Source organism: Pteronotus mesoamericanus, unplaced genomic scaffold, assembly GCF_021234165.1.
Source record: "Pteronotus mesoamericanus isolate MK-2021 breed Mesoamerican mustached bat unplaced genomic scaffold, CSHL_Meso_final contig_58, whole genome shotgun sequence".
In the NCBI taxonomy this organism is placed as follows: Eukaryota; Metazoa; Chordata; class Mammalia; order Chiroptera; family Mormoopidae; genus Pteronotus; species Pteronotus mesoamericanus.
This window is the reverse complement of record NW_026555205.1, coordinates 8,461,127-8,486,412: the sequence shown is the minus strand read 5'-3', so window position 1 is coordinate 8,486,412 and position 25,286 is coordinate 8,461,127. Positions and strand designations below refer to the sequence as shown.

General features: G+C 36.7%; 1 protein-coding gene across 1 annotated transcript in view; it reads left to right on the top strand.

Annotated features, from left to right (window-relative positions):
• Positions 1–25,286, top strand: part of COL4A5 (collagen type IV alpha 5 chain) — a 432,611-nt gene that overhangs the window by 162,912 nt on the left and 244,413 nt on the right. Inside the window, exon 3 of the mRNA XM_054580374.1 lies at positions 21,374–21,463. Coding sequence (XP_054436349.1) covers positions 21,374–21,463 — 90 coding nt within the window. The remainder of the gene's footprint in view (positions 1–21,373; positions 21,464–25,286) is intronic.

The following is a 25,286-nucleotide window of genomic DNA, read 5'->3' as shown; positions in this document are numbered from 1 at the left end:
AAAGGGAATTAAACTCTAGCCTGCACTCCTTGGGGCTTAATAAATATTTTTTAATAAATGAGTGAAAGCTACTAATTATGCATTAAAAAGTTTGGGACATATCTCAAGAACATATTCTATTTAAGGATATAAAAAGTTCACTAACATATTAAAGTGTTAAAAAGGACAGCAGTAAAGAAAATCTATATTCCCAAGCTCCATTTGATCATGTAAACCCACATTTCTCTTAACAGGACACTTTTTACAGTAGTCCCCCCTTATTCACGGTTTTATTTACCCACAGTCCACTGAGGTTCAAAAGTATTAAATGGAAAATTTATAACTTTTAAATTGTGTGCCATTTTGGGTAGTATAATGAAATAGTGCAGTTATGCTCCATCCTGTTCAAGGCATGAATCAACCTTTTTTCCAGTGTATCCATGCTGCATACACTATCTGTCCATTAGTCACCTAGTAGCCGTATCACCAGAAGGTCTCTAGTTGGCTAACACTACCTCACAGGCCTACATAATTCACCTCACTTCATGTATCACATCATATTATCACAAGAATAAGGGTGAGTACAGTGTACTAAGATATTTTGAATGAGGAGACACCATATTCATGAAACATTTTTTATCCTCACCTGAGGATATTCTTACTGATTTTAGAGAGAGGAGAAGAGAGAGAGGGAAAGAAACACTAATGTGAGAGAGAAGCATTAGTCAGTTGCCTGTCACACATGCCCCGACAAGGGACTGAACATAAAACATGGGCATGAGCCCTGACTGGGAATCATATCTGAAATTTTGGTCCACAGAACAATGCTCCGACCAACTGAGCCACACCAGACACGGCTCATATAACTTTTATTATGGCATATTGTTACAATCTTTCTATCTTATTATTACTTATTGTTAATGTCTTACTGTGCCTAATTTGTGAATTAAACTTTGCTATAATATGTATGCATGAAAAAATACTATACACAAAGTTCAGTATATATATGGTTTCAGGCATTGACTGAGGGTCTTGGAATGTATCTTCCATGCATAAATGGAGACTACTGTAATAATAATTAGTGTTATGCAGAACACCTATTTGAATAACACAGTTTGAGAAGAATAGTTTTGTAGTAAGAGTGACTTCTGTCATGGTAAATAAAAGACCAGAAGTGATTTATTTCTGATATTGGTACAGTGACTTTTATCAGATTGATTCTTTTTAAGATACGAAGTATACACTCTGGACAAAATATGGTAGCCATTTAATATGGTAGGCACAGGAGAGAGACCAAAAGCAAAAAAAAAAAATGAGAAAGGATTCTATCCTTGAAAGAAAGGAAGTACACTGGACAAGTTTGTATTCATGTGGCTTTTCTCCTGAGTGCCTCCTACAGTCTGCATGGCATAGGATGGCTAGAACCCAGATAAGAAACCACAGTCTTACTGGCTTGTAAAGTCAGAGAATAGAGGTAAGGGTGCCAGAATGGTTGGAAAGAGGTAAGGGTTATGCTCAAAAGGTGGGAGTCACAGAGGTGAGAGCCAAAAAATCTGCTTGGAAACTCCACACAAATTCTTTTTAAATTATTATTATTATAATGTATTACTTATACTATTAAAGTTGTCCCAAATTTTCTCCCTTTGTCCTCCTCTACCTGGTTCCCCCACTCCTTCAGGCAATCCCTACACTGTTGTCCATGGGTCATGAATATATATTCTTTGACTAATCTATTCCCGTTGTTGTCCTTTACATCCCCATGACTATCCTGTAAGTACCAATGTATACTTCTTAATCCCTTCACCTTTTTCAACCATCCCTCTAATCCTCTCTCATGCAGCAACCATCAAAATGTTCACTGTATCTATTACATTTCTGTTATGCTTGTTTGATTACTTTGTTTTTTAGATTCAATTGTTGACTGAGAATCAAACTGGCAACCCTTTGGTTCGCAGGCTGGTGCTCAATCCATTGAGTCACACCAGCCAGGGCTTATTCTTCTTCTTAAAGAATACCCTTTAACATTTTGTATAGTACTGGTTTGGTGATGATGAACTCCTTTGGCATTTTCTTGTCTGGGAGGCTCTTCATCTGTCCTTTGATTCTAAACGATAACTTTGCCCGGTAGAGCAGTATTGGCCATATGTCCCTGCTTTTCATTACTTTGAATATTTCGTGCCAATTTCTTCTAGCCTGCAGTTCCTTTTGACAAATCAGCTGACAGTCTTATGGGACCTTCATTGTGGGTAACTAACTGCTTTTCTCTTGCAACTTTTAAGATTCTCTATGTATTTAACCTTTGGCATTTTAATTATGATGTGTCTTGAAGTGGGCCTCTTTGGGTCCACATTCCTTGGGACTCTCTGTGCTTCTTTGACTTGTATATCTATTTTCTTCACCAAATTAAGGAAGTTTTCTTTCTTAATTTTTTCAAATAGGCTTCCAATTTCTTGCTATTTCCCTGCTCCTTCCAGCATCCCTATGATATGAATGTTTGTATGCTTGAAGTTGTTCCAGAGGCTCCTTACGCTGTCATTTTTTTTTTTGGATTATTTTTTCTTTTTGCTGTTCTCATTGATTGTTTTTTTTGCTTCTTTATGTCCAAATCACTGATTTGGTTCTCGGTTTCATCCATGGTCCTGTTTATTCCCTGTAAAATATTCTTTTTTTTCAATTAGTGTTCCTTTGTTTCTGACTGGATGTTTTTTATGGTGTTGAGGTCCTCAGTAAGTTCCCTGAGCATACTTATAATTAGTGTTTTGAACTCTGCATCTGATGATAGATTGCTTTTCTCCATTTTACTTAGTTCTTTTCTGGAGTTTTGTTCTGTTCTTTCATTTGGGCCATGTTTCCTTATCTCCTCATTTTGGCAGTCCCCCTGTGTTTTTTTTTTTTTTTTAATGTATTAGGTAGAGCTACTACATCTCCCAGGCTTGGTAGAGTGGCCTAATGTAGTAGGTGTCCTGTAGGGTCCAGTGGCACAGCCTCTCCTATTACCCGTCCTGGATACTTGAGTTGTACCCTGATATGGGCTGTGTATACTCTCCTCTTGTAGTTGAGCTTTGGTTGCTTTTTGCACATCCAAAGTCAGCCACTGCTTGTGTTCTGTCTAGAGTCACACAGCATATGCTACAAAGTGATATCTACATGGCTGCTACTTGTGCTGGCCTTGGAGGTGCCCAGGTGAGGCCAAGTTGTGAACCAAGGCTGACTGCTGCTAGTGCTGGGTTTGGGGCCCCTTAGCAAGAGGCACAAGGCTCGCTGAAGCCAGATGTTGCTTGTTTGAGAAAACTTAGAAAAATCTGAAGCATGGACCAAGACGTGCCATTCACATGGATAAGCCACTGGAAACAGCTTAGATGGGCATAAATTTGGGTGGTACAGAGCCTCAGGGAATCACCGGGGTGGGGCATATAGTGTGAGCCCAGAAGATGGCGTTCTCATATATGGCACCCACCTCCCAGTTCTGGGTTGTGGGGGTAGTGCTCAGAAAAGGGAGAGTGTCTTCCCCCAGAATTCTGTCTGGGACAAAGCTGACCCCCAGCCCTTGGCCTGATGCTGGACAATTCAGTTCTTCCCCATATGTCTCAGATGCCTTTCAGTCTGCCCCCGTGTTGGAGCTCAGAGGGAGCGAGTCTGTGCATTGGCCCTTTAAGAAGAACTGCCTGAGACTCCAGCAGTTTCTGTTCTCCACTGACTCAATCCCTGCTGGTATTTGCAGCCAGAAGTTATGGAGACTTATTTTCTAGGCACTAGAAAACTGGGATGGAACCCTGGTTTGTAGATGAGACCCCTTGCTTGAGTATATCCCTCCTGATTTTTAACCACCACACATGGATGTGGGACCAGCCCATTCTGCATCTCTGTCCCTGCTACCAGTCTCATTATGATTTCTTCTTTAATTCCATAATTGTAGGACTCCATTCAGGTCAATTTCTTTTGGTTTTGATAAAGCGTTGTTTGGTTGTTTAGTTATAAATTTGTTGTGGTTTTGTGATGAAATGAGTACCACATTTACCTTTGTCTCTATCTTGACTGGAAGTCCACATAAATTCATGTTAGAATCCTGAACTTTACATGTAAGGGAGAATTCATGCAACCCTGTAAAAAGTAACAGCTAAAAGGCTGTAATAACTAAATATAAATTTAACTGCTGTTCATTGAAAGGTAAACAGAATATTAAGTTTTAGTTCACCTGAGATAACTATTTCCTAAAACAAAATCTCAATACTTTTCAGAGAAATGTAAAAGAACTTGGATATCTACATATTAACTACCATGCCCAGTATGCAATTAAACCTTACTAGTCATAAGAAGTAACAACTAACAGTGACCCATAGTCAGCAAAAGACCAATCAATAAAACTAACTCAGAAATAACACAGATGTTAGAAATTGTAGAAGGTGATTTAAAGCCAATAGAATAAATATATTTGCAATTTGAAGGGAAATTGGCTCAAAATGAGTGAAAAGAGAATCACAGCATAGAACTGGAAACAAAAAGGAAAGTCTGAGAGGGACAAGATGACGGAGGAGTGAATGGAAGTCACACTGCCCTCCTCCCAGTACCAATTTGCAATTACAAATAAATTGTGGAGGAATCACCCCAAACAAACAACTGAACAATACTGAGAGAGGAGCCTTATAACCTCTGACAGACAGAAGAATCAGCTTCAGCATAACATGACTGGTAAAGAGTGTGGTACAGACTCTAGAAGGCTGGCTGGGCTACCACAGGCAGCAACACCAGAAGGATATTTAAGTGGCCAGTTCGATCTGCTGAGAAGAGTGGAGTCTAAACCATAAGCAGGGATCCCCGGCCTACATGACCAGAGCCCAAAAAGTACACAGACAACAGCCAGCTGCAAAAAGTGCCAGGGTTGCTCTCTGCCAGAGATGGGTAGCTAGAGACACAAAGAGCCATTTTAAAGTGCCAATGCATAAATTTTTATTTGGAGCCATTTACCCTGGGCTCGGACAAATGTGGGGCACAGTGGCCTAAAGATGCCTGAGGAGAGACTGTGGACAGAGTCTTTGGAGAGAGAACTGAGGGAGTAGCCAGCGGGATCCCAGTGCTGAGTCATCCCCCATACAGCAGCCATCTTCCTCAGACAGACCCGTCACCTGAGCAGCAGCATCCTGAAAGGAACAATAGCCCCACCCCCGGATTGACTCTACCCTGACCCTGTGGTGACTAAGCCTGACTGCAGAGTACAGACTGGCAGCCACAGATAGTAGACCCCTGTCAAAAGGTGAGGGCAGAGTAGACTAGAGATGCTTGAGAGAGACTGGAGATGGAGGCCTTAGGGAAAGAACTGAAAAAGTAGCCACCAGGATACTGGTGCTCAGTCATCCCCGCTACAGCAGCAGCCATAGTGCGTGGGCACACCACTACCCTCTGAGCAGACCACTACCCTCTGAGCAGCCTCGAACCCAGGAGGGATTCTGCCCAGCCTTGTAGTGCTTAAGCCTGACTGCTGTCTGCAGAGTGAAAGATTAACAGTTGAAGAAGACAGCCACAGGCAGTAGATTCCTGGGAGTTCCGAACAGACTGGCTAAGATCAGATGGGGTCAACATCTGATATCACCAGAGGTAGATCCAGAAAGAAAAAAACAGTGGCAAATACTACAGGCTATCAAGACGAAATCCTCAGTGGTCTTCTCCATGATTTGCAACATTTTCTTTACTACTTAGCATTTTAATATTCATCTCAGGTCCACCAAGTTTGTGCATATTAAGTAATTAGATTTCATAGTTTTAGTTTATTTTTCTCCTTTCTTATAATTGTCTTAATCTCTTTACATCCTTATTAGTACTGGTTCATTTGCTATTGATAGTGAGATTGCAGGGGGGCATATTTTTGCAGATTTGGATTTGTATCCTTGGCTTTGTGGGTTTTTTATGGCAGTACCTGTACAAAAACAGAGTAGACGTGGTAGGCAGAGTGACCCTTGGTCAACCAGCTGGAAGAAAGGATGACCAAAGAACAAGCAAACAACAAACAAAACCCAAGTACTTCCAGAGAGACAACATAGATGGCATAAAAGGCATCCAAAGAGTAGCAAGTTTAGGAGATCAAGGAGACTGCATCACAGAATCTCACAGGTGTCCTACCATAGAATATCACACCACAAAGTCAGGACGTCAAAACAGATCAATTTAAGAAGCATAAGTAAAAACAGGAGTATCACAATAATTTGAAGACAGGGAAATAACCTCCAATTGAAACGAAAGGAGGAATCCTCAGAAAGAGTAATAAATGAAATAGAGGCAAGCATACTACCAGATATTGCATTCAAAACAATGGCTATGGGGAAGCTCAATGAGCTCAGTGACTTCAGGGATAATTACCAGAAATTATAGGGAAACTACAAGGAACTTACTTCAAATTTATCAGTAGGAAAAAGGACATAGACAGTATGAACAAGAGGAAAGAGGAAATGAAGAATACAATTTCTGAATTGAAGTACACAGTAGATGGAATCAAAAGCAGGCTAGATGAAGTAGAGGATTGAATCAACGATCTGGAGGGCAAGGTAGAAAAAAGCTCCCAAACAGAGCAAGAAAAGGAAACACACACACACACACACACACACACACACACACACACACACACTCAAAAAGCATGAAGGGGTGTTAAGGGAAATGCAGCACAACCAAAAATGTAGTAATATCTATATAATATGGATACAAGCAGGAGAAGAGAGCAAGGGATAGAATACCTGTCTGAAAAAGTAATGACAGAAAACTTACCTAATATGAGAAGAGAAAAAGTCACGCAAGTCCATGAAGCACAGAGGGTACCACTTAAGAGGAACCCAAAGAGGCTCACTCAAGACATATCATAATTAAAATGACAAACATCAAAGAAAAAAGAGAGAATCCTTAATGCAGCAAGAGAAAAACAGGAAGTAACATACAAGGGAGCCCCAATACAGCTACTAGCTGACTTCTCAACAGAAACACTACAAGCCAGAAGGAAATGGCAAGAAATATTCCAAGTAATGAAATGCGATTACCTGCAAACAAGACTGCTCTACCCAGCAAGGCTCTCAATTAAAATGAAGGTGAAATTAGAAGTTTCCCAGACAAAAGAAGGCTAAACAATACACCTCCACTAAAGCAACACTGCATAATGTGCTAAAGGGACTGCTTTAAGAAAATGAAGAAAAAGAGTGAGAAAGAGAGGAACACACGTGTAAAGGGAAAAAATGAATATGTACCTATCAATAATAACTTTAAATGTAAGTGGATTAAATGCTCCAATCAAAAGTCATAGGGTAGCTGAATGGATAAGAAAACAGGGCCCAGACATATGCTGCCAAAAGAGATCCACCTCAGAAGAAACGATCTACAGACTGAAAGAAAAAGGGAGGGAAAACATATTCCAAGCCAATGGTTAAGAAAAAAAAAAAGCAGGGGTAGCAACACTTATATCAGACAAAATAGATTTCAAAACAAAGGCCACAGAAAGAGACCTAGAAGAACACTTTATAATACTCAAATGAAGAATCCATCAAGAAGACATAAACATTGTAGTCCTTTATGCACCTAACATAGAAGTACCCAAATATATAAGGAAAATCTTGGAGGATTTCAATAAATATACAGACAACAACGCACTGATTGAAGGGGATTTTCACACTCCACTGTCAACAATGGATACATCTTCCAAACAAAATATTGGTAAAGATATTGTGGAACTGAAAGACGCATGAGATCAAATGGACTTTACTGATTTAATTTATATGTGTATACATACACACACACACACACACACACACACACACACCTTTGATCCCTAAGAAGTAAAATACACCTTTTTTTCTAATGCACATGGAACATTTTCAAAGATAGGACACATGATAGGATACTAAACAAGCCTCAACAACTTCAAGAATATTGAAATCATTACAAACATTTTCTTGGACCAAAACGGCTTGAAACTAGAAACTAATATCAAGGAAGAAACTCAAAAACATTCAAACTGATGGAGACTGAATACTATGTTAAAAACAATGAATGGGTCAATAACGAAATCAAAGAAGAAATCAAAAATTTTCTGGAAACAAATGATAATGAACACACAACAGTCCAAAGTCTATGGGACACAGCAAAGGAAGTCCTGAGAGGGAAGTTCATAGCAATACAAGCCTTCCAAAAAAGATAGAAACATTTTAAATAAACAACCTAATCCTACACTTTCAAGAACTGGAGAAACAAAAACAAACAAAGCCAAGAGGAAGTAGAAGGGAGGATATAATCAAGATCAGAGCAGAGTTAAATAACCTAGAGACTAAAAGAACAATTCAAAGGATCAAAAAATCCAGGATCTGGTTCTTTGAAAAGATAAACAAAATCGACAAGCCTTTAAGCAGACTCATCAAGAAAAAAAGGGAGAGGACCCAAAAAATAATATCAGAAATGAAAGAGGACAAATAACAACTGATACCACAGAAATACACAAGATTGTAAGACATTGCTATGAGCGATTATATGCCCCAAAATTTGAAAACCTGGGTGAAATGAACAAATTTCTAGATAAATAAAACCTCCCAACCCTGAACGAAAAAGAAGCAGAATGCCTTAATAGACTGATAACAGCTAGTGAAACTGAAATAGTAATCAAAATACTCCCTGCATAGAAAAGGCCTGGACTGGGTGGTTTTACAGGAGAATTTTACAGAACATTTAAGGAAGAGCTAACATGTGATTCTCAGATTATTCCAAAAAATTCAAGAAGAGGGAAGGCTCCCAAACTCTTTTTATGAGGCCAGCATCATACTAATCCAGAAGCCAGATAAAGACACAGCAAAGAAAGAAGACTACAGGCCAATATCGTTGATGAACATAGAGTCTAAAATCCTCAACAAAATATTAGCAAACCACATCCAGTAATACATTAAAAAGATCATCCACTCCAGTTAAGTGGGATTCATCCCAGGAGTTCAAGGAATCTTCAATATTTGCAAATCAATAAACGTAATATATCATATAAACAAAAGGAAACACAAATCACACGATCATCTTGATAGATGCAGAAAAAGCATTTGGTAGTTTCAGAACCCATTTATGATAAACACACAGCAAAGTTGGAGGAAAGTGGGCATACCTCAACATAATTAAGGCCATATACGAAAAATCTACAGGCAGCATCATACTGAATGAGCAAAAATTAAAAGCTTTCCCACTAAGATCAGGAAGAAGACAAGGTTGTCCGCTTTCCCTACTTCTATTGAATATAGTATTGGAAGTCCTAGCCATAGTGGTCAGACAAGTAAAAGAAATAAAAGGCATCCAATTTGGAAAGGAGGAATTAAAACTGTCAGTATTTGCAGATGGCATGATAGTGAACGTAGAAAATCCTATAGACTCCACCAAAAAACGAGTCGATCTAATCAGTGAATTTGACAAAACAGTGGGATACAAAGTCAATATTCGGAAATCAAAGGCATTTTTGTACACCAACAATGAAATATCAGAATGAGATATCAGGGGGAAAATCCTATTTGCTATAGCATCAAGAAACATAAATACCTTGATATAAACCTGACCTTGGAAGTAAGCAAACTGTATTCAGAAAACTACACAACCCTGAAGAAAGAAATTAAGGAAGACACAAATAAGTGGAATCATATTCCATGATCATGGATGGAAAGAACTAATATCATCAAAATGTCCATAGTACCCTAAATAATTTATAGATTCAATGCAATCCCCATTAAAATACCAATGACATATTTCACAGATATAGAACAAACATTTCAAAAATTAATATGGAACCATAAATGACTCAGAAGAGCTGCAGCACTTTAGAGAAAAAAGAACAAAGAAGGAGGGATCACAATACCTGACATCAAAGTGTATTACCAGGCCTCTGTAATCAAAACAGTCTGGTACTGGCATAAGAATAGACACATATATCAGTGGAACAGAATAGAGAGCCCCAAAATAAACCCTTGTCTCTATGGTCAATTAATACTCAACAAAGGGGAAAGAAGCATAAAATGGAATAAAAATAGCCTCTTCAACAAGTGGTGTGGGAAATATGGGCAGCTACATGCAAGAAAAATGAAATTTGACCACCTACTTACACCGTACACAAAAATAAACTCAAGATGGATAAAAGACTTAAATATAAGTCGCAACACCATAAAAGTCCTAGATGAGAACATTGGCAGGACACTTTCAGATACCCCACGCAGCAATATTTTCACCGATACGTCCCCTAAAGCAAGGGACATAAAGGAAAGAATAAACAAGTGGGACCTCATCAAAATAAGAAGCTTCTACATGGCTATAGAAAACATCAGCAAAATGAAAAGGGAACCAGCCATATCGGAAAATATATTTGCCAATGATACCTCAGAGAAAGGTTTGATCTCCAAAATGTATAAAGTACTCACAGGTCCCCACTGTAGGAAGACAAACAACCTAATTAAAAGTTTGGGAAAGGACTTGAATATATTCCTCTCTCAGGAAGACATAAACAGGGCTCAGAGATATATGGAAGGATGCCCAGCATCACTAGCCATTAGAGAGATACAAATTAAAACCACAATGAGATACCACTTTACACCAGTCAGAGTGGCCATCATAAACAAATCAAGAAACAAGTGTTGGCAAGATTGTGAAGAAAAGGGAACGCTAGTACCCTGTTGGTGGGAATGCAGACTGGTACAACCACTGTGGAAAACAGTTTGGAATTTCTTCAAAAAGCTAAAAATGGGACTGTCTTTTGACCCAGAAATTCCACTGCTGGGATTATACCCTAATTCAAAAGAACCTCTGCACCCCATTGTTCATAGCAGCACAATTTACAATAGCAAAGTATTGGAAGCAATCTAAGTTCCCAAGAGGCATTGAGTTGATCAAAAAACTATGGTACATTTACACAATGGAATAGTATGCAGCAGAAAGAAAAAAAAAAGGGCTACTACCCTTCAGGACAGCATGGATGCACCTGGAGAGCACTATGCCAAGTGAAGTAAGCCAGGTGGTGAAAGAAAAATACCTTATGATCTGATCTATAAGTGAGATCTAATCAACAAAACAAACAAGGAACACAATATAATCAGCAACATTGACATACAAAACAAAGCAACAGTAACCAGATGCAAGGAGGGAGGGTGTAATGGAAGAAGAGGAAGGATCATCAAGGAACATGGATAAAGGACCCATGGACAAATCCACAGTGTGGAAGGATCTAGGGTGGGAGGGGGCTGTTTGGGGCAGGGGAAAGTCGTGGTGGGAAAATGGAGACAACTGTTCTTGAATAAGAATAAAATAATAAATAAAAGAAAATCTCCATTTGAAAATTAAAATATATGAAAAACCATATGGGCTTTTTAAAAATTTTTAAATTTTTGTTCAATTATAGTTCTTCCCATTTTTCCCCCATTATTCTCCCCCTGCCATACCCACCGCCACCTCCCACATTCAGTCTTCTCTGACTGTTGTCTTTGTCCCTCTGTCCTTTATATGTGTTTCTTGACGACCTTTCCCCTTCTTTCCGCTGGCATCCCCCTTCACCTTCCCCTTTGGTTACTATCAGTTTTTTGTTTACTTCTAAGTCTCTGACTCTTTTTTGCTGGCGTTTCTTTTTTGATCAGGTTCCAATTATAGATGAGATCATATGGTCTTGCATTTCACTGCCTGGCTTATATCACTTAGCATAATGCTCTCCAGTGCCCTCCTCACTGTTGTGAAGTGTATGATTTACTTTCTTTCTGGTGCATAGTATTCCATGGAGATGACTAAAGAAAAGGTCAGTAAACTTAAAGACAAATTAGAAGAAAAATCCAATCTGATGAACAAAGAGAAGGAAATTAATAGGGTGTCAGTGACCTGAGAGACAGTATCAAATGATTTAATACAAATGTAAATAGTGTTCTTTAAGAACAAGAGGGGGAAATCAGGTGAGTATAAAGAGTAATAATTAATGGGGCAGTAGTAATGGCGTGAATTTCCTGTACTTGATTAAAAAATATAAATTTACAGAAAAATATAAATTTAAGAAGTTTACCACAATCCAGTCAGGATAAAAACAAAGAATACTGCACTCCAGCACATCATAATTAATCTACTAGGAAAAAACAATCTGTGATTAAAAGAAAATCTAAAAGAAGCTACAGAGAAAGTACACATATATGGGGGCACAATGATATGACTAAGGATGGACTTCCTATCAGGATGAAAGGGTAATGTACAACAATGAAAAGTGACCATTAGAGAAGTGAAAAATATCTGCAAAGAGAATTATATGTAGTTAAAATAGACACCAAAATAAAAGCAAATTTAAGACATTTTCTGATAATTAAAAAAAAAAAAACCAAAAATGGAATTCCTCATCAGCATACTTGCACCAAGAGAAATTCCTTCAGGGTGAGAGACTGTTTAAAGCATCACAACAGAGCTTCAAAAGCATAACAACATAAACCAAAAACTGACAGAATTAAAGGGAGAAATAAACAAATCCGCATTCACAGTTGTAGATCATAATGCTTTTATCTCAGTCATTGACAGAGTAGGAAAAAATCAGTACAGGCATAGATGATTTGAATTACACTATTAACAACCTTGACCTAACTGACATATATAGAGTCCTAAATCCAGTAACTATAGAGTACAATTTTTTCAAGAGTATATGGAATTTTCTTCAATCTACACTGTATAATAGGTCATTAAATGAGACCCTATACATACCAAAAGATTGAAAACATCAGTATATATTCTATTAACACATGAAATGAGTAAGAAATCAATAACAATAAATCTGTAGAACATCCTGAATTATTTGGAAATTAGAAAGACCATTCTAAAAAAGAAGAAAAAGAAAGCACCATTCTCAATAACTGATAGATCAAAGAAGAAATTACAAGGAAAATTAGAAACTATTTTCAGTTGCATAATAATTGTAATGCAACATAGTGAGAATTGAGTGATTGACTTAAAGCCGAACTTAATAGGAAAAAGCTTTAAATACCTATCTTAAAAAGGAAGAGAGATGCAAATTCGGTGATTTAAGTTTCCCACTTAAGTTATAAAGTGGCATGCAAATTTAAGGAAAATAAGGAAATAGAAGGACAAATAGAAATATATGGACTAGAAAACACTAGCAAAATCTTATTAAGCAAAAGTTTCTAATTGCTTATTAGCATGACTGAGAAGAAAATAGAAAACGCAAATAGAGAACCAAGATGGCGGAGGAATGAGTGTAAGTCACCCTGATCTCCTACCACGACCAACATGGAATTACAACTAAATTGTGGAGAAATCACCCCGAACAAACAACTGAACAATAGTGAGAGAGGAGCCTTAAAACCTCAGACAGACAGAAGAATCAGCTTTAGCACAACCTAACTGATAAGGAGTGTGGTACAGACTGGAGAATGCGGGCAGGACACCCACCGACAGCAACACCAGGAGGATATTGAAATGGCCAGTTGTATCCCCCAGAGAAGAGTGGGGTCTAAACCAATAAGCAGGGATCTCCATCCTACAGCACCAGAGGCCAAATAGTACACAGATAACAGCCAAGCTGCAAAAAGTGACAGGGTTGCTCTATGCCAGTGGCAGGCCACTAGAGACAGAAAGAGCTATTTAAAAGGCCAACACATAAATTTTTATTCACATCCACTTACCCTGGGCTTCAGCAAAGGCAGGGGCATAGTGGGCTACAGACGCCTGAGGAGAGACTAGGGAAGGAGGTGTTGGGGAGAGAGCTGAGAGAGTAGCAAACAGGATCCTGGTGCTCACTCCTACCCCACACAGCAGCTGCCATCTGGCTCAGACAGACCACTCTCCTGAGCAGCAGTAGCATGAGAGAACTCAATAACCCTGTTCCCAGGGGGGCCTTGGCCACACACTGTGGTATCCCTGAGCCGGCCTGCTGAGTGCAGAGTGATTAGATTAACAGCTGAAGGAGACAGCCAGAGACAGTAGATTCCTGGAAGTCTCGAACAGACTGCCTCAGGTCAGACAGGAAAAACATCTTGTATCATCAGAGGCAGATCCAGAAAGTAAAAACAGTGCTCTCCTACCATAGAAGTTCACACCACAAAGTCACGAAATCAAGACAGATAAACTTAATAAACAGAAGCAAAAAAATAAAAAGTCTCACAAATAATGAGAAGACAAAGAATTAACCCCCTGCCCACTCAAAGGGAAAGGAGGAATCCCCAGAAAGAGAACTAAATGAAATAGAGGCAAGTATACTATCAGATATTGAGTTCCAAACAACGGTTCTAAGGAAGCGCAATGAGCTCAGTGAGTTCAGTGAGAATTACCACAAACTACAGGGAAACTATGAGGAACTTACTCCACACTATATCAGCATGAAAAAAGACATAGAGAGACATAAGAGACAAGAGGAAATGAAGAATACAATTTCTGAATTGAAGAACACAGTAGAAGGAATCAAAGGGAGGCTAGATGATGCTGAGGATTGAATCAGCAAGCTGGATGACAAAGAAGAAAAAGCTCCCAGAAAGAGCAACAAAACAAAAAACAACTGAAAAAGAATGAAGAGGCATTTAGGGAAATGCAGCACAACCTGAAATGTAATAATATCTGTGTAATAGGGATACCAGAAGGAGAAGAGGATGAGGAAGCGATAGAGAACCTGTTTGAAAAAGTAATGATGGAAAACTTCCCTAATTGAAGAAGAGAAAAAGTCACCCAAGTCCAGGAAGCAAAGAGGGTTCCACTCAAGAGGAACACTATGAGGCCCACTCCAAGACACATCATCATTAAAATAGCAAATATCAAAGGCAAACAGAGAATCCTAAAAGCAGCAAGTGAGAAAGAGGTACTAACATATAAGGGAGCCCTGATATAGCTAGCAGCTGACTTCTCAACAGAAACACTGCAATCCAGAAGGGAATAGCAAGAAATATTCCATGCAATGAAAAGCAATGTCCTGCAACCAAGACTGCTCTATACAGCAAGGGTCTCAATTAAAATTGAAGGAGAAATAAGGAATTTCTCAGACAAAGGACGTCTAGAAGAATATGTCTCCACCCAGCCAGCACTGCAAAATATGCTAAAGGGACTGCTTTAAGATGAAGAAAAAGAGTCTATGAATACCCAGTTCCTTTCACAGTCTCCATTACTTTATATTACCAATATTTTTAACTTATTCATCTGATTGTGACAATGATGTTATTTTAATTGTTATTTTTTGTTGAAAATAAATGTTTTTTTGTATATTTCTTGCCTCTTTCTATTATTTTTAAAAAGCTTTAAATGGCTTTTTGGTATTCTTAATCCCTTTTTTGATGAAAAGTTTGTAGAATTTTTGCCCTAAAAAAAAACCCTACTAACCCTATTTTACATGTGTTGCAAATACATCCCTATTCTATTACTTGTCCTTTATCTCTTTTATGTGTGCATTACTATACAATCTTAAATGTTTAATATAGTAATATTGTCAATATGTTATTTTATAGCTTCTGAGTTTGAATATTTTACTTCAGGTAACTAAAATATTATTTTGAATTTTCTCCGAGAACTCCTTAGTTTTTACATATTGATTTTTAACTCACCTGAATATTTCTTGTATAATGTGTGAAATAGAACTCTATATTTGTATTATTTGAAGGAAAAGGTGTCCATGCTCCTTATTTGTTGAATAAGCCTTATTTTCCCCATTGATCTGAAATATCAATTTAATCATATATTACATTGTTAGATAGATGTATATGCATTTGTTTCTAGATGTCTCATTTTATTTCTTTGATCTACTTGATTAATTCTGTGCTGGTGTCATGTTGTTTTAATTGCTTAGACTTTATAATCGATTTAAATTTTTTAATATTTTATAATGGATCATGACACTTAATAAAAATAAATAAAACCAATCCCCATTTACAAAAAAGAAAGAAAGAAGGACCTCCTGCCTTTTGAGATATCATGGATGGAACTGGAGAATAGTATGCTAAGTGAAATAAGCCTGTTGGTGAAAGACAAATACCGTATGGACTCACCTATAAGTAGAATCTATTCAATACAATAAACTAATGAACAAAATAAACCACAGGCAAGGAAACATGAAGCAGATGAATGTGACCAGAGGGGATTGGAATGGAGAACAATGGTGGAAAGAAGGAGAAGGGACTAGACAAAGAACATGTATGAGTGACCCATGGACATGGACAACAGAGTGGGAATTGACTGTGGGAGAAGGGGGTGTGGTGGGATGGGTGGAGGAGGACAAAGGGGGGAAATTGAGACAACTGTAATAGAATAAACATGATTTAAATATAAAAAATCATACAGATATTAAAAGTAGTAATTATAAAATTAAAAGTAGTAGTAAAAGTAGATATTAAAAGTAAATTTGACAACTTAGTTGAGATGGAAAAATAACTTGAGAAACATGCATGACCTAAAACTAACTGACAAAAGTGACTACATCTAATAAAATATAAACAACCCTATATTTGGTAAGGAAATTGAATTCTCAATCCCTTTCCCCACACACAAAAATGTAGCCCAGAAGTTTTTACTGGTGTATTATATGAAACATTTATATAAGAGATGATATCAATTTTTCATAAACTGTTTCCAAAAGTACAGAAATATGAACAGATGCCCAACTAATATATGAAACTTATATGTTCTGTCACCCAAACCAAGGAAAAATTACAAAATTATAAAACTACAACTCAATATCCTTCATTATAACAGAAATGCATAAATCCTTAACAATATTTTAGGAAATCAGATCCAATGGAATATAAAGTGGATAATACAGTATTGCTAAGTGGGGTTAATGCCAGGAATGCATGCTTGGTTTTATATTTGAAAATCAAAAATTATAATTCACTGTATTGAAAGAGTAAAAACTTAAAGCAGTGTAAGCCAATCATATGAATAGATGCAGAGAACGCATTTAAAAAATTCATTATTTATCTTTGCTAAAAATTCTCAGCAAACTAGGAAACAAAAAGGTTTTTTTGGACCTGAAGCAGCATCTACCAAACTCCTTGTGCTAAATTTATACTCCATGGAGAAAGACTGCATTCCTTTCTCCGAAGATCGGAAACACGTCTGCTCTTACCACTTCTATTCAAAATTTCCCATACAGTAAGATAAAATGACTGTAAAGGAAGAAGTAAAACTGTTTCTTTTTTTCAGATGTCATGATTTGTCAATGTAGAAAATGTGATGGGCAATACTAAAATGCTCCTAAAGCTTGTGAGTTTAAAAAGGTCACAGAATAAACAAAACCAATAAATTAAATAAGTTCAATAAATCAAAATCAGTTACATTTCTAAGTTCTAATAATGAAATATAAGAAAGAGGAAAAAGACACTCTGAAAATGTCATTTATAATAACATCAAAAATTTGAAATACAAAAGACTAAGTCAGACCAAAATGTGCAATTCCTGTACACTGAAAACTACAAAAAAATACTGCTGAGAGAAATAAAGGAGCTGAATTAATAGAGATATATATCATGCTATTGGATTAGAAGACTCAGTATCATTAATGTGCGAATTCTCTCCAAATATATCCACAGATTCAATGCAATTTCAAGACTTAATATGAAACTACAGTAAACTTGATAAGTAAAAGATAGACATACAGATGAATAGAACAGAATAAAGAGTACATAAATACACCTACAGTTGCATGAGTAATTGATTTTTTTTTTAGGAAAGTATAAAGGCAATTCAGCGGAGAAAAGATAGTGTTTTCAACAAATAGTACTGACAGAATTGGATAGGAACATGCACAAAAATGGACTTTGATTCATTGCTTGAACTGTGTATAAAAATTAACTGAAAATGGGTCATAATGCTAAATTTAAACCTAAGTCTACAAATCTTTCAGAATAAATCATAGGGCAAAAATCCTTTTGACCTTGGGGTAGGCAGATATTTTTCTTAGATTTGACACCAAAAACATGATCCATAGAAGAAAAAATATAGGTTGTATTTCATCAAAATTAAGAACTTGTTCTTTTCTGAATACATTGTTAAGAGAATGAAAAGACAATCCACAGTCTAAAAAAAAATTTGTAAATCTCATATCTGATAAAAGTCTTGTATCCATTCATAGTTCCCTTGTCTTTTTATGGCTTAATAGTGCTTTTATTTTTAGTACTGAATAATACTACATTTTCTGGTTGTCCCACAGTTTCTTTATTCATTCATCTACTGAAGGACATCTTGATTCCTTCCAAGTTTTGGCAATTCTGAATACCTGTGTGCAGGTATTTGCATGAACATAAGTTTACACTCCTTTGAATAAGTACCAAAGATTGTTGTTACTGGATCATATGGTAAGAATATTTTTTAGTTTTGTAAGACATCCCCATCTGTCTTCCAAAGTGTCCTTACCATTTATCATTTCTACCAACAATGAATGAGGATTCTTCCTGCTCCACATCCCTGTCACATTTGGAGTTGTCACTCTTCTGGATTTTGGCCATTCTAATGGGTGTGTAGTGGTATGTCATTGTTCTTTTAATTTGCATTTGCATGATGCTATGTGTGGAGCATCCTTTTATATGCTATTTATACCCTTTTGTGAGGTGTCTATTTAAAGTCTTGCCCCTTTTTACATCATGTTTGTTTCCTTGTTGTTTTAAGAGTCCTTTGTATATTTTGGGTAATAATCCTTTATCAAATATATCTTTTGCAAATATTTTTTCCCAGTCTGTGGCTTATATTCTCATTCTCTTGAAATTGTGTTTTGTAGAGCAGAACTTTTTAATGAAGTATAGGTTATCAATTATTTCTTCCATGTATTGTGCATTTGTTTTTCTATCTAAAAAGTCATCACTATATCCAAGGTCATCTAGGTTTTTTTCCTGTATTATGTACTAGGAGGTTTATAGTTTTGTATTTTACAATTATGACTCCGATCAATTTTGAGTTAATTTTGTGAAGTTGTAAGGTTTGTGTCTAGATTCATTTTGGATGGGAAATCCAGTTGTTCCAGCACCATTTCTTGAAAAGGTAAAGAAATTTTTGATAATGATGTTTATGTTCACTATTTTGATTGTTACATATGAAGGGGGACCCGAAAAAACTACTTATAAAAATTGTATATTTATTCTTACATGCTTAAACTTCACTCACCTTTATTCACTCAGAATAAATCATAGGGCAAAACCCTTTTGACCTTGGGTTATGCAGATATTTGCCTTGGGTTAGGCAAAGTGCCCTCCATTTGACACAATACACCTATTGAGACGTTTTTTCCCACTGCTCAAAATAGTTTTTGTATTTATCAATATTGATACCATTTAGTGCTTCTGCTGTTTCTTTGTTTCACCTCTTCCACATTGGCAAAATGTTTCCCTTGGAGACTTTTTTTCATCAGGGGAAACAAACAAAAAAAAGTCACTTGGGGCAAGTTCTAGTGGATAGGGAGGGTGGGGCTGGGGGTCATGCCACTTTTTGGTCAAAAACTGCTGAAAATTCAGTGTTGTGTGGGCGGGTGCATTCATAAATCACCCATCGTGAAATGGTAAGACACATTGAAAGAGTCTTCAAAAATGTTTAGTGAAGCTGAACATAGCCTCTCACAACAATTTATAGGTATGTAATTTTATTAATGCCAACACAATTAAACTTTTTAGTACTCTCCACTTTTAATTTCTAGTTTGTTCCTTTCTTATTTGTAGCCCAGATAGCAGTTATGCGTCTGAGGAAATATAGCCCTCTTCAAACACCATTCTCAAGTTTTGGCAGAGGTAGGCTCTAAATATCAGCAGAACTCCCAAAATATAGCTGTTGCCACATATGGAAATCTACTAGAACTAGATTTTATTTTCCTTCTAACTTCCTTTCTGACTGGCACTTGTGATCACATTTCTACTACCAGTTCTACCAGGAATGGGCTATCTAATGATTTGAGGCAATCCAGAGCTAAATTTTTTACATCTTTAACTTCTGCTTTCTCCTTCTATGTCCTTCAAAATAATTAGGTTGAGGTGATGAACACTAAGTTGTCGTAGTTCTCTGACTAATTAAAATAATGAGACATTCATAGGAAATGTAGTAATATGTTAATAATAATTGTTGTTAAAGCTACAGAAATGTTTAGACCTACCATTAATTGACTAACATTTGCTTTATTGCCTTTGAAGCAGTAAGTGGAAATTGACCAGAGTAGCCTTTTAAAATTATATTTATTATAGTATGATTCAACATAACAAGGAATTTATTCAATACAAACTTATCTAAGCTATTTGGACTAAACTTTATACTTACCCCACACATGTGCACATACTCACACATACACACTAAGGATAAGAATAAAAGTCTACTGTGCCTTAACCTCTAGGGGAAATGTGCCTCCAGTGAATGGGCCGTTAATTAATTGTCGTGTAGATATGGGTGCTTTCTTTTTTCTTTGATGCTGCCTAGGCTGTCACTGTGTATAGGATCTAGTGGGAGGGTTCACAGATGAGGTCCAGAGTCTCTGGGAAGAGACTCCACCTTTAAGCCTTAGAAAAGTAAAGGAACTGCTTGCAGCCCTGCAGTTGGGGGCATGTGTCACAAAAGCTATGAGCCTTTGGAATTCTTAAGCTTAATAGTGGTGAGTTTGCTTTATCTTGGGGTTCACATTCTTACTGTGATTGGCTGTATGCTATCTAACTAACCCTAATATGTTGATCTAATGACATATTAATACACATGGAAAGTCTGTTACCACACCTATCTGGCTGTACAGATAATGTACATCAAGCAACCTTACTGTATAGATGCTGATAAGATACTTATGAGTGGACCCTCACTGGTAGGTAGGCAGCCCTTCTTTGCTTGTGTTGATAAAGTGCTATAGTCAGAACTTGGACTTGAGTCACAATTCAAATAGTAATTCTTGGTAGAGGAATTATTGATGATTGTCTCTTTATTTTTTTTTTTTGTTTTCTACAATAAACATGTATTTCTTTTTTGTATTGATTTTACAATCAGGAAAATACAATTTTTGTGTGTTCTAGATAAAGTCTTTTTCTGGCTAATAAATTTCTATTCTGGATAATCCTGCAGTGCTTCTACTCTTCAACAAATCTGAAAGCGTCTCTGATTTTTTTTTTTTTACCATTCTTTATCCCTGCACCATACTTATTTCATTTAACCTCTGCAGCCCTGGTTTCCTAGTTTTATTACCATGTTTCCTGTTAAATTCTAAATGTCATATCATTTAAACCTTACTTCATCACTGAGATTACATTACCATATGTGAGAGAAATTCAGAATGACTTGGATTTTTCACTCACATCATAAAGATTTCCCCATATTAGTTGATACTGTGAATTTTGTATTATTAAATTAGTTTTCTCTAGATAGTTGTTTGATCCTTTTGCATCTCAGCCTTTCCTGTACTTGAAAACTCACCAATGATCTACATTTCATTTTTGTTTAATTGCAGGGGGACAGAGGATTTCCAGGTTTGGAAGGCCATCCAGGTTTGCCTGGATTTCCGGGTCCAGAAGGGCCCCCAGGACTTCGAGGACAAAAGGTATGTGCCAGGTTAATAACCAGTAATACCAGAGGAATTATGCCATCTCAAATGTGGAAATATATGTCAAATCAACTAAACAGTTACTGAATTATAGCCAGAAACTAATATTTAAATCAAACAATAGAATGGTAGTAAGTCTATCATTGGTTTAAAAAATTAATATTACTGCCATATTCAAATGTTTTTGGAAGATGTTGTTAATTGTATGTGGTTATAGGGATTCTTAACAAAAATTAAGTTCTGTCAGGATATTAGCTGGACTGAAAAGAGCTGAAATGCCAGGTGTCAGAGTAGCTGATTAAGACAGTCAAAATGAAAGTAACAGTCCAACTTTTAGTCACTTACTGTGACAGTATAAGCAAAAGTTAAACCAGAGAAAGTGCCAACTTCCCCACTGTTCCATTTTTCCCAATGGAAGAACATCAGTGAGGGTCAGATGGATCAGCACAAACATGGAAAATTGTTTCACTGCTGAAAGAGCTTGAAACAAAAATCTCCTACTGTTTTTTATGGACCTTGAGTGGGATGGGGGAAGGGAGAGGGCAAAGAGCTAGGAGTAGAAAACTACTAAGTCAGAGTACAAAAAAAAGCTGTCCTCAAGGATCCTCCCTCCTTCCTTCCCATGTCTTTTCATTCAGGATCCAGGGGACTTTCAATGCAGATATGCATAAGTGTAGGACCAGTCAGGGGTCACCAAGTCTGGTGTGGGATTGGCAGCTTTCCCCTCTGAAGCCTACCATAAGGCCTTTATAATTGCCTATGGTTGGGCCTGAAAAATCACATGTAGGATTTTAGCCAGGAGTCAGACTTCTCAATTCCATCACTTGGTATTTCAGGACCCAAGTGAGGAACATAGGCTACCCTGTCTTGGCCCTGGATGCATTGGATGTTGAGGGGCTATGTCAAAATTTGGGTAGTTTGAGGCTAGAGTAGATCATAGTCATGATTAAAATAATTCCAGCTCTTCCTGGGTGATTGAGTGTAACCATGAGCCCCAACCATTGCCAAGCCAGGGATAAATGGCTCACAGCCCACCTGATCTACTTTAGAGAGCAAAGAGGCTTTTTTCTTAAGTCTTGTGATGGACATTTCTACTTTGCCAGTTTCAGTGATCTAGGTTCAACACAAAGTACTGGCAGTAGCACGACCCCTCCTTGGGTGGCCAGCCAGAAGTTGAGTCTATGCTGTTACCCAGCACTTCTCAGGCCAAGGAGTTGAGGCCCCCCTGTTGTGCTTCCAAAGCTGAGGTAGTATCATTAAGGACTTCAGTAGAGGTAAATGACAGGTTCCAAACTATGTTTTCTAATTGAATGACCCTGACAGTGGGGAAAATTGCCTGGAGCATACACATGAGCAATAAAATACCACATGACAACTCTCCCGAGTAATCAGAATCTACCTGGTTTTGGAGTGCTTTTATTCTATTTAGTGTGACATGTTCAATGGGAGGTACTGGTTTGAATGTCTGGAAGTTGTGTTGTTTTTTTTTTAATTAATGTCCCATATGTAAATGTTACATTGGTAGGAATGTCAAAATCCTGGCTTTTAAAAAAGAAATAATACCCCAAAGGGGACACTCACAGTGCTGGGAATGCTAAAGTCATTGATTACCATTGGTCAATCGGCCAGAACTTCCTGCTGGATAGAGTCCTTGAGTGGATTTGGAAAATTTGTGTAAAGTGGGGGCAAGTATAGGAAAGGAGAAGGCCACCTCTATGGAGGTAAAAAAAAGCCCCAATGGCAGATCCCACATCTCTTTTCCCAGAAACTTCAGTTAATCCCATATCTGAGGAGGCATCTTGTTTCTATAGTGTCAGAGTTCATCTGTGGCAGGGCATCAAGTCTAGTATAATTTCAAAAAGTGTAGAAAAATAAAGTTACATTTTTTGCATCTGAGTTTACCTGGAAGTAGGGATTCAGTTTCATGTACCCCATGCTTGCTGAGAGGTAATCGTTGTGTCAGATTTAAAAAGTTAACTACACTAGAATTCCTTTGGAATGACTTAACATAAACTGGGACTATTCTATAGTACTATGATAATTTTTAAAGGTGTGGTTGTATGCAGTTTAAATTTAAAAGCAGGATTGAATGTGGGAGGTGGGGGTGAGTAAGGTAGTGGAGAGTAATGGGGGAAAATGAGGACAACTGTAATTGAACAATAAAATAAAAAGAAATTAAATAAATAAATTTAAAAGCAAATTTTTTGCTTTGATTCTATTTCAGTATCCATAAATTGAGAAGGTGGACTGCTTTATAAACTTTTGGGATTCTGAATTTGAAGCACTTTGTACTTCTCTCTCCACTATGTCTTCATGTTTCCCAATATTAGCTGAATTTTTCCTTTTTATGAAATTGGGTATTATGGTACATGTGTATATTAACATATACACATATACTAAATCTGTATACCCCCATATATGAAAGTAAAATATATAAAACATATATACATGTGAGTGTATATATAAAATTTTTCAAAGGATTTATTATTAAAAATAAATTTTAATTAATTTTTGGTAGATATGTATCCACTTTATTCAAGATAAATGAACATAAGAAAGTATACAATGAAAAATATGCCCTTTCCACCTGTGTCCATTAGCCACTGAATTCTCCCTAAGAGGTACCCATCTATGTTATGTTCTTGCAAATATGCCCAATAATTTTTGTGGATATACATGCACATATAAATATATACATGCACATGCATGCATATATACATGCAGACACACTTTTAATCCCTTTTATTTATTGAATGGTAGTATATTTAACACATTGTTTTACCGTTGCTTTTCACTTAATGTATATTATAGATATCCCACATCAGTATGCACAAAACCTCCTCTTTATTTTTTATAACTGCATTTTATTTAATTATGCATATATAGCATAATTTATATGATAGTCTCCTATTGATGATCATTTAGATAATTCTCAATTTTTTATTAACTACAAACAGTGTTGCCGAGATACACAGTTTTTTAATTTTTAAATTACAGTTTACTTTTAATATTATTTTGTATAGTTTCAGGTGTACAGCATAGTAGTTTGACAATAGTATACTTTACAAAGTATCCTCCACAATATTTTTGGTACCCACCTGGCATCATACATAGTTATTGCAATACTATTGACTATATTCCTGATACTGCACTTTATACCCCTGTGACTATTTTGTAACTGTACTTCTTAAACCCTTCACCTCTTTCACACAGTAAGATATACAACTTTAACACTTTTATTTTCCCCAGTAAGTTATTATCTGTGTAAAGTTACTAGAAGTGGTATTGCTAGATTAGATGACACATGTATTTATTGTATATCTTTATGGATATCGGCAAATTGCCCCCCACTAAGTTATATGATTTATTTTTTTCCTGTTTTCTTTTTCTTTTTCAATTACAGTTTACTTTCTTTTTTTAATCAAAATATTTAGTCTTTACTTCTGTTCAATGATTAAATATTCTTCCCTTTGATTTTATGTATTTTCTGAAACATGATTATTTCTGAAACAGAAAAGAAAAACAAGTTATGGATAAATAAACAGTTATTAAATGTCAGGAGTCTAACAATCAAGGTCTGAAACTCAGGACAGGTCTACCTACAGTGATCGAACCCAGATGCAAAATATCATTCCTTTCTTTCCCTTCTGGAACACTCCTTATCAGACTGTTTTCTCTACGTTTGATGTTCTCAGTGCACTTATATTTAACAATAATCTATAAATATTAACTGGCACAATGGCAAAATGATGCTATCAACTTTGATTTTAAATTTCTACAAAATGTAATAACCATTTTGTAGTTATGAGACACACTAGAA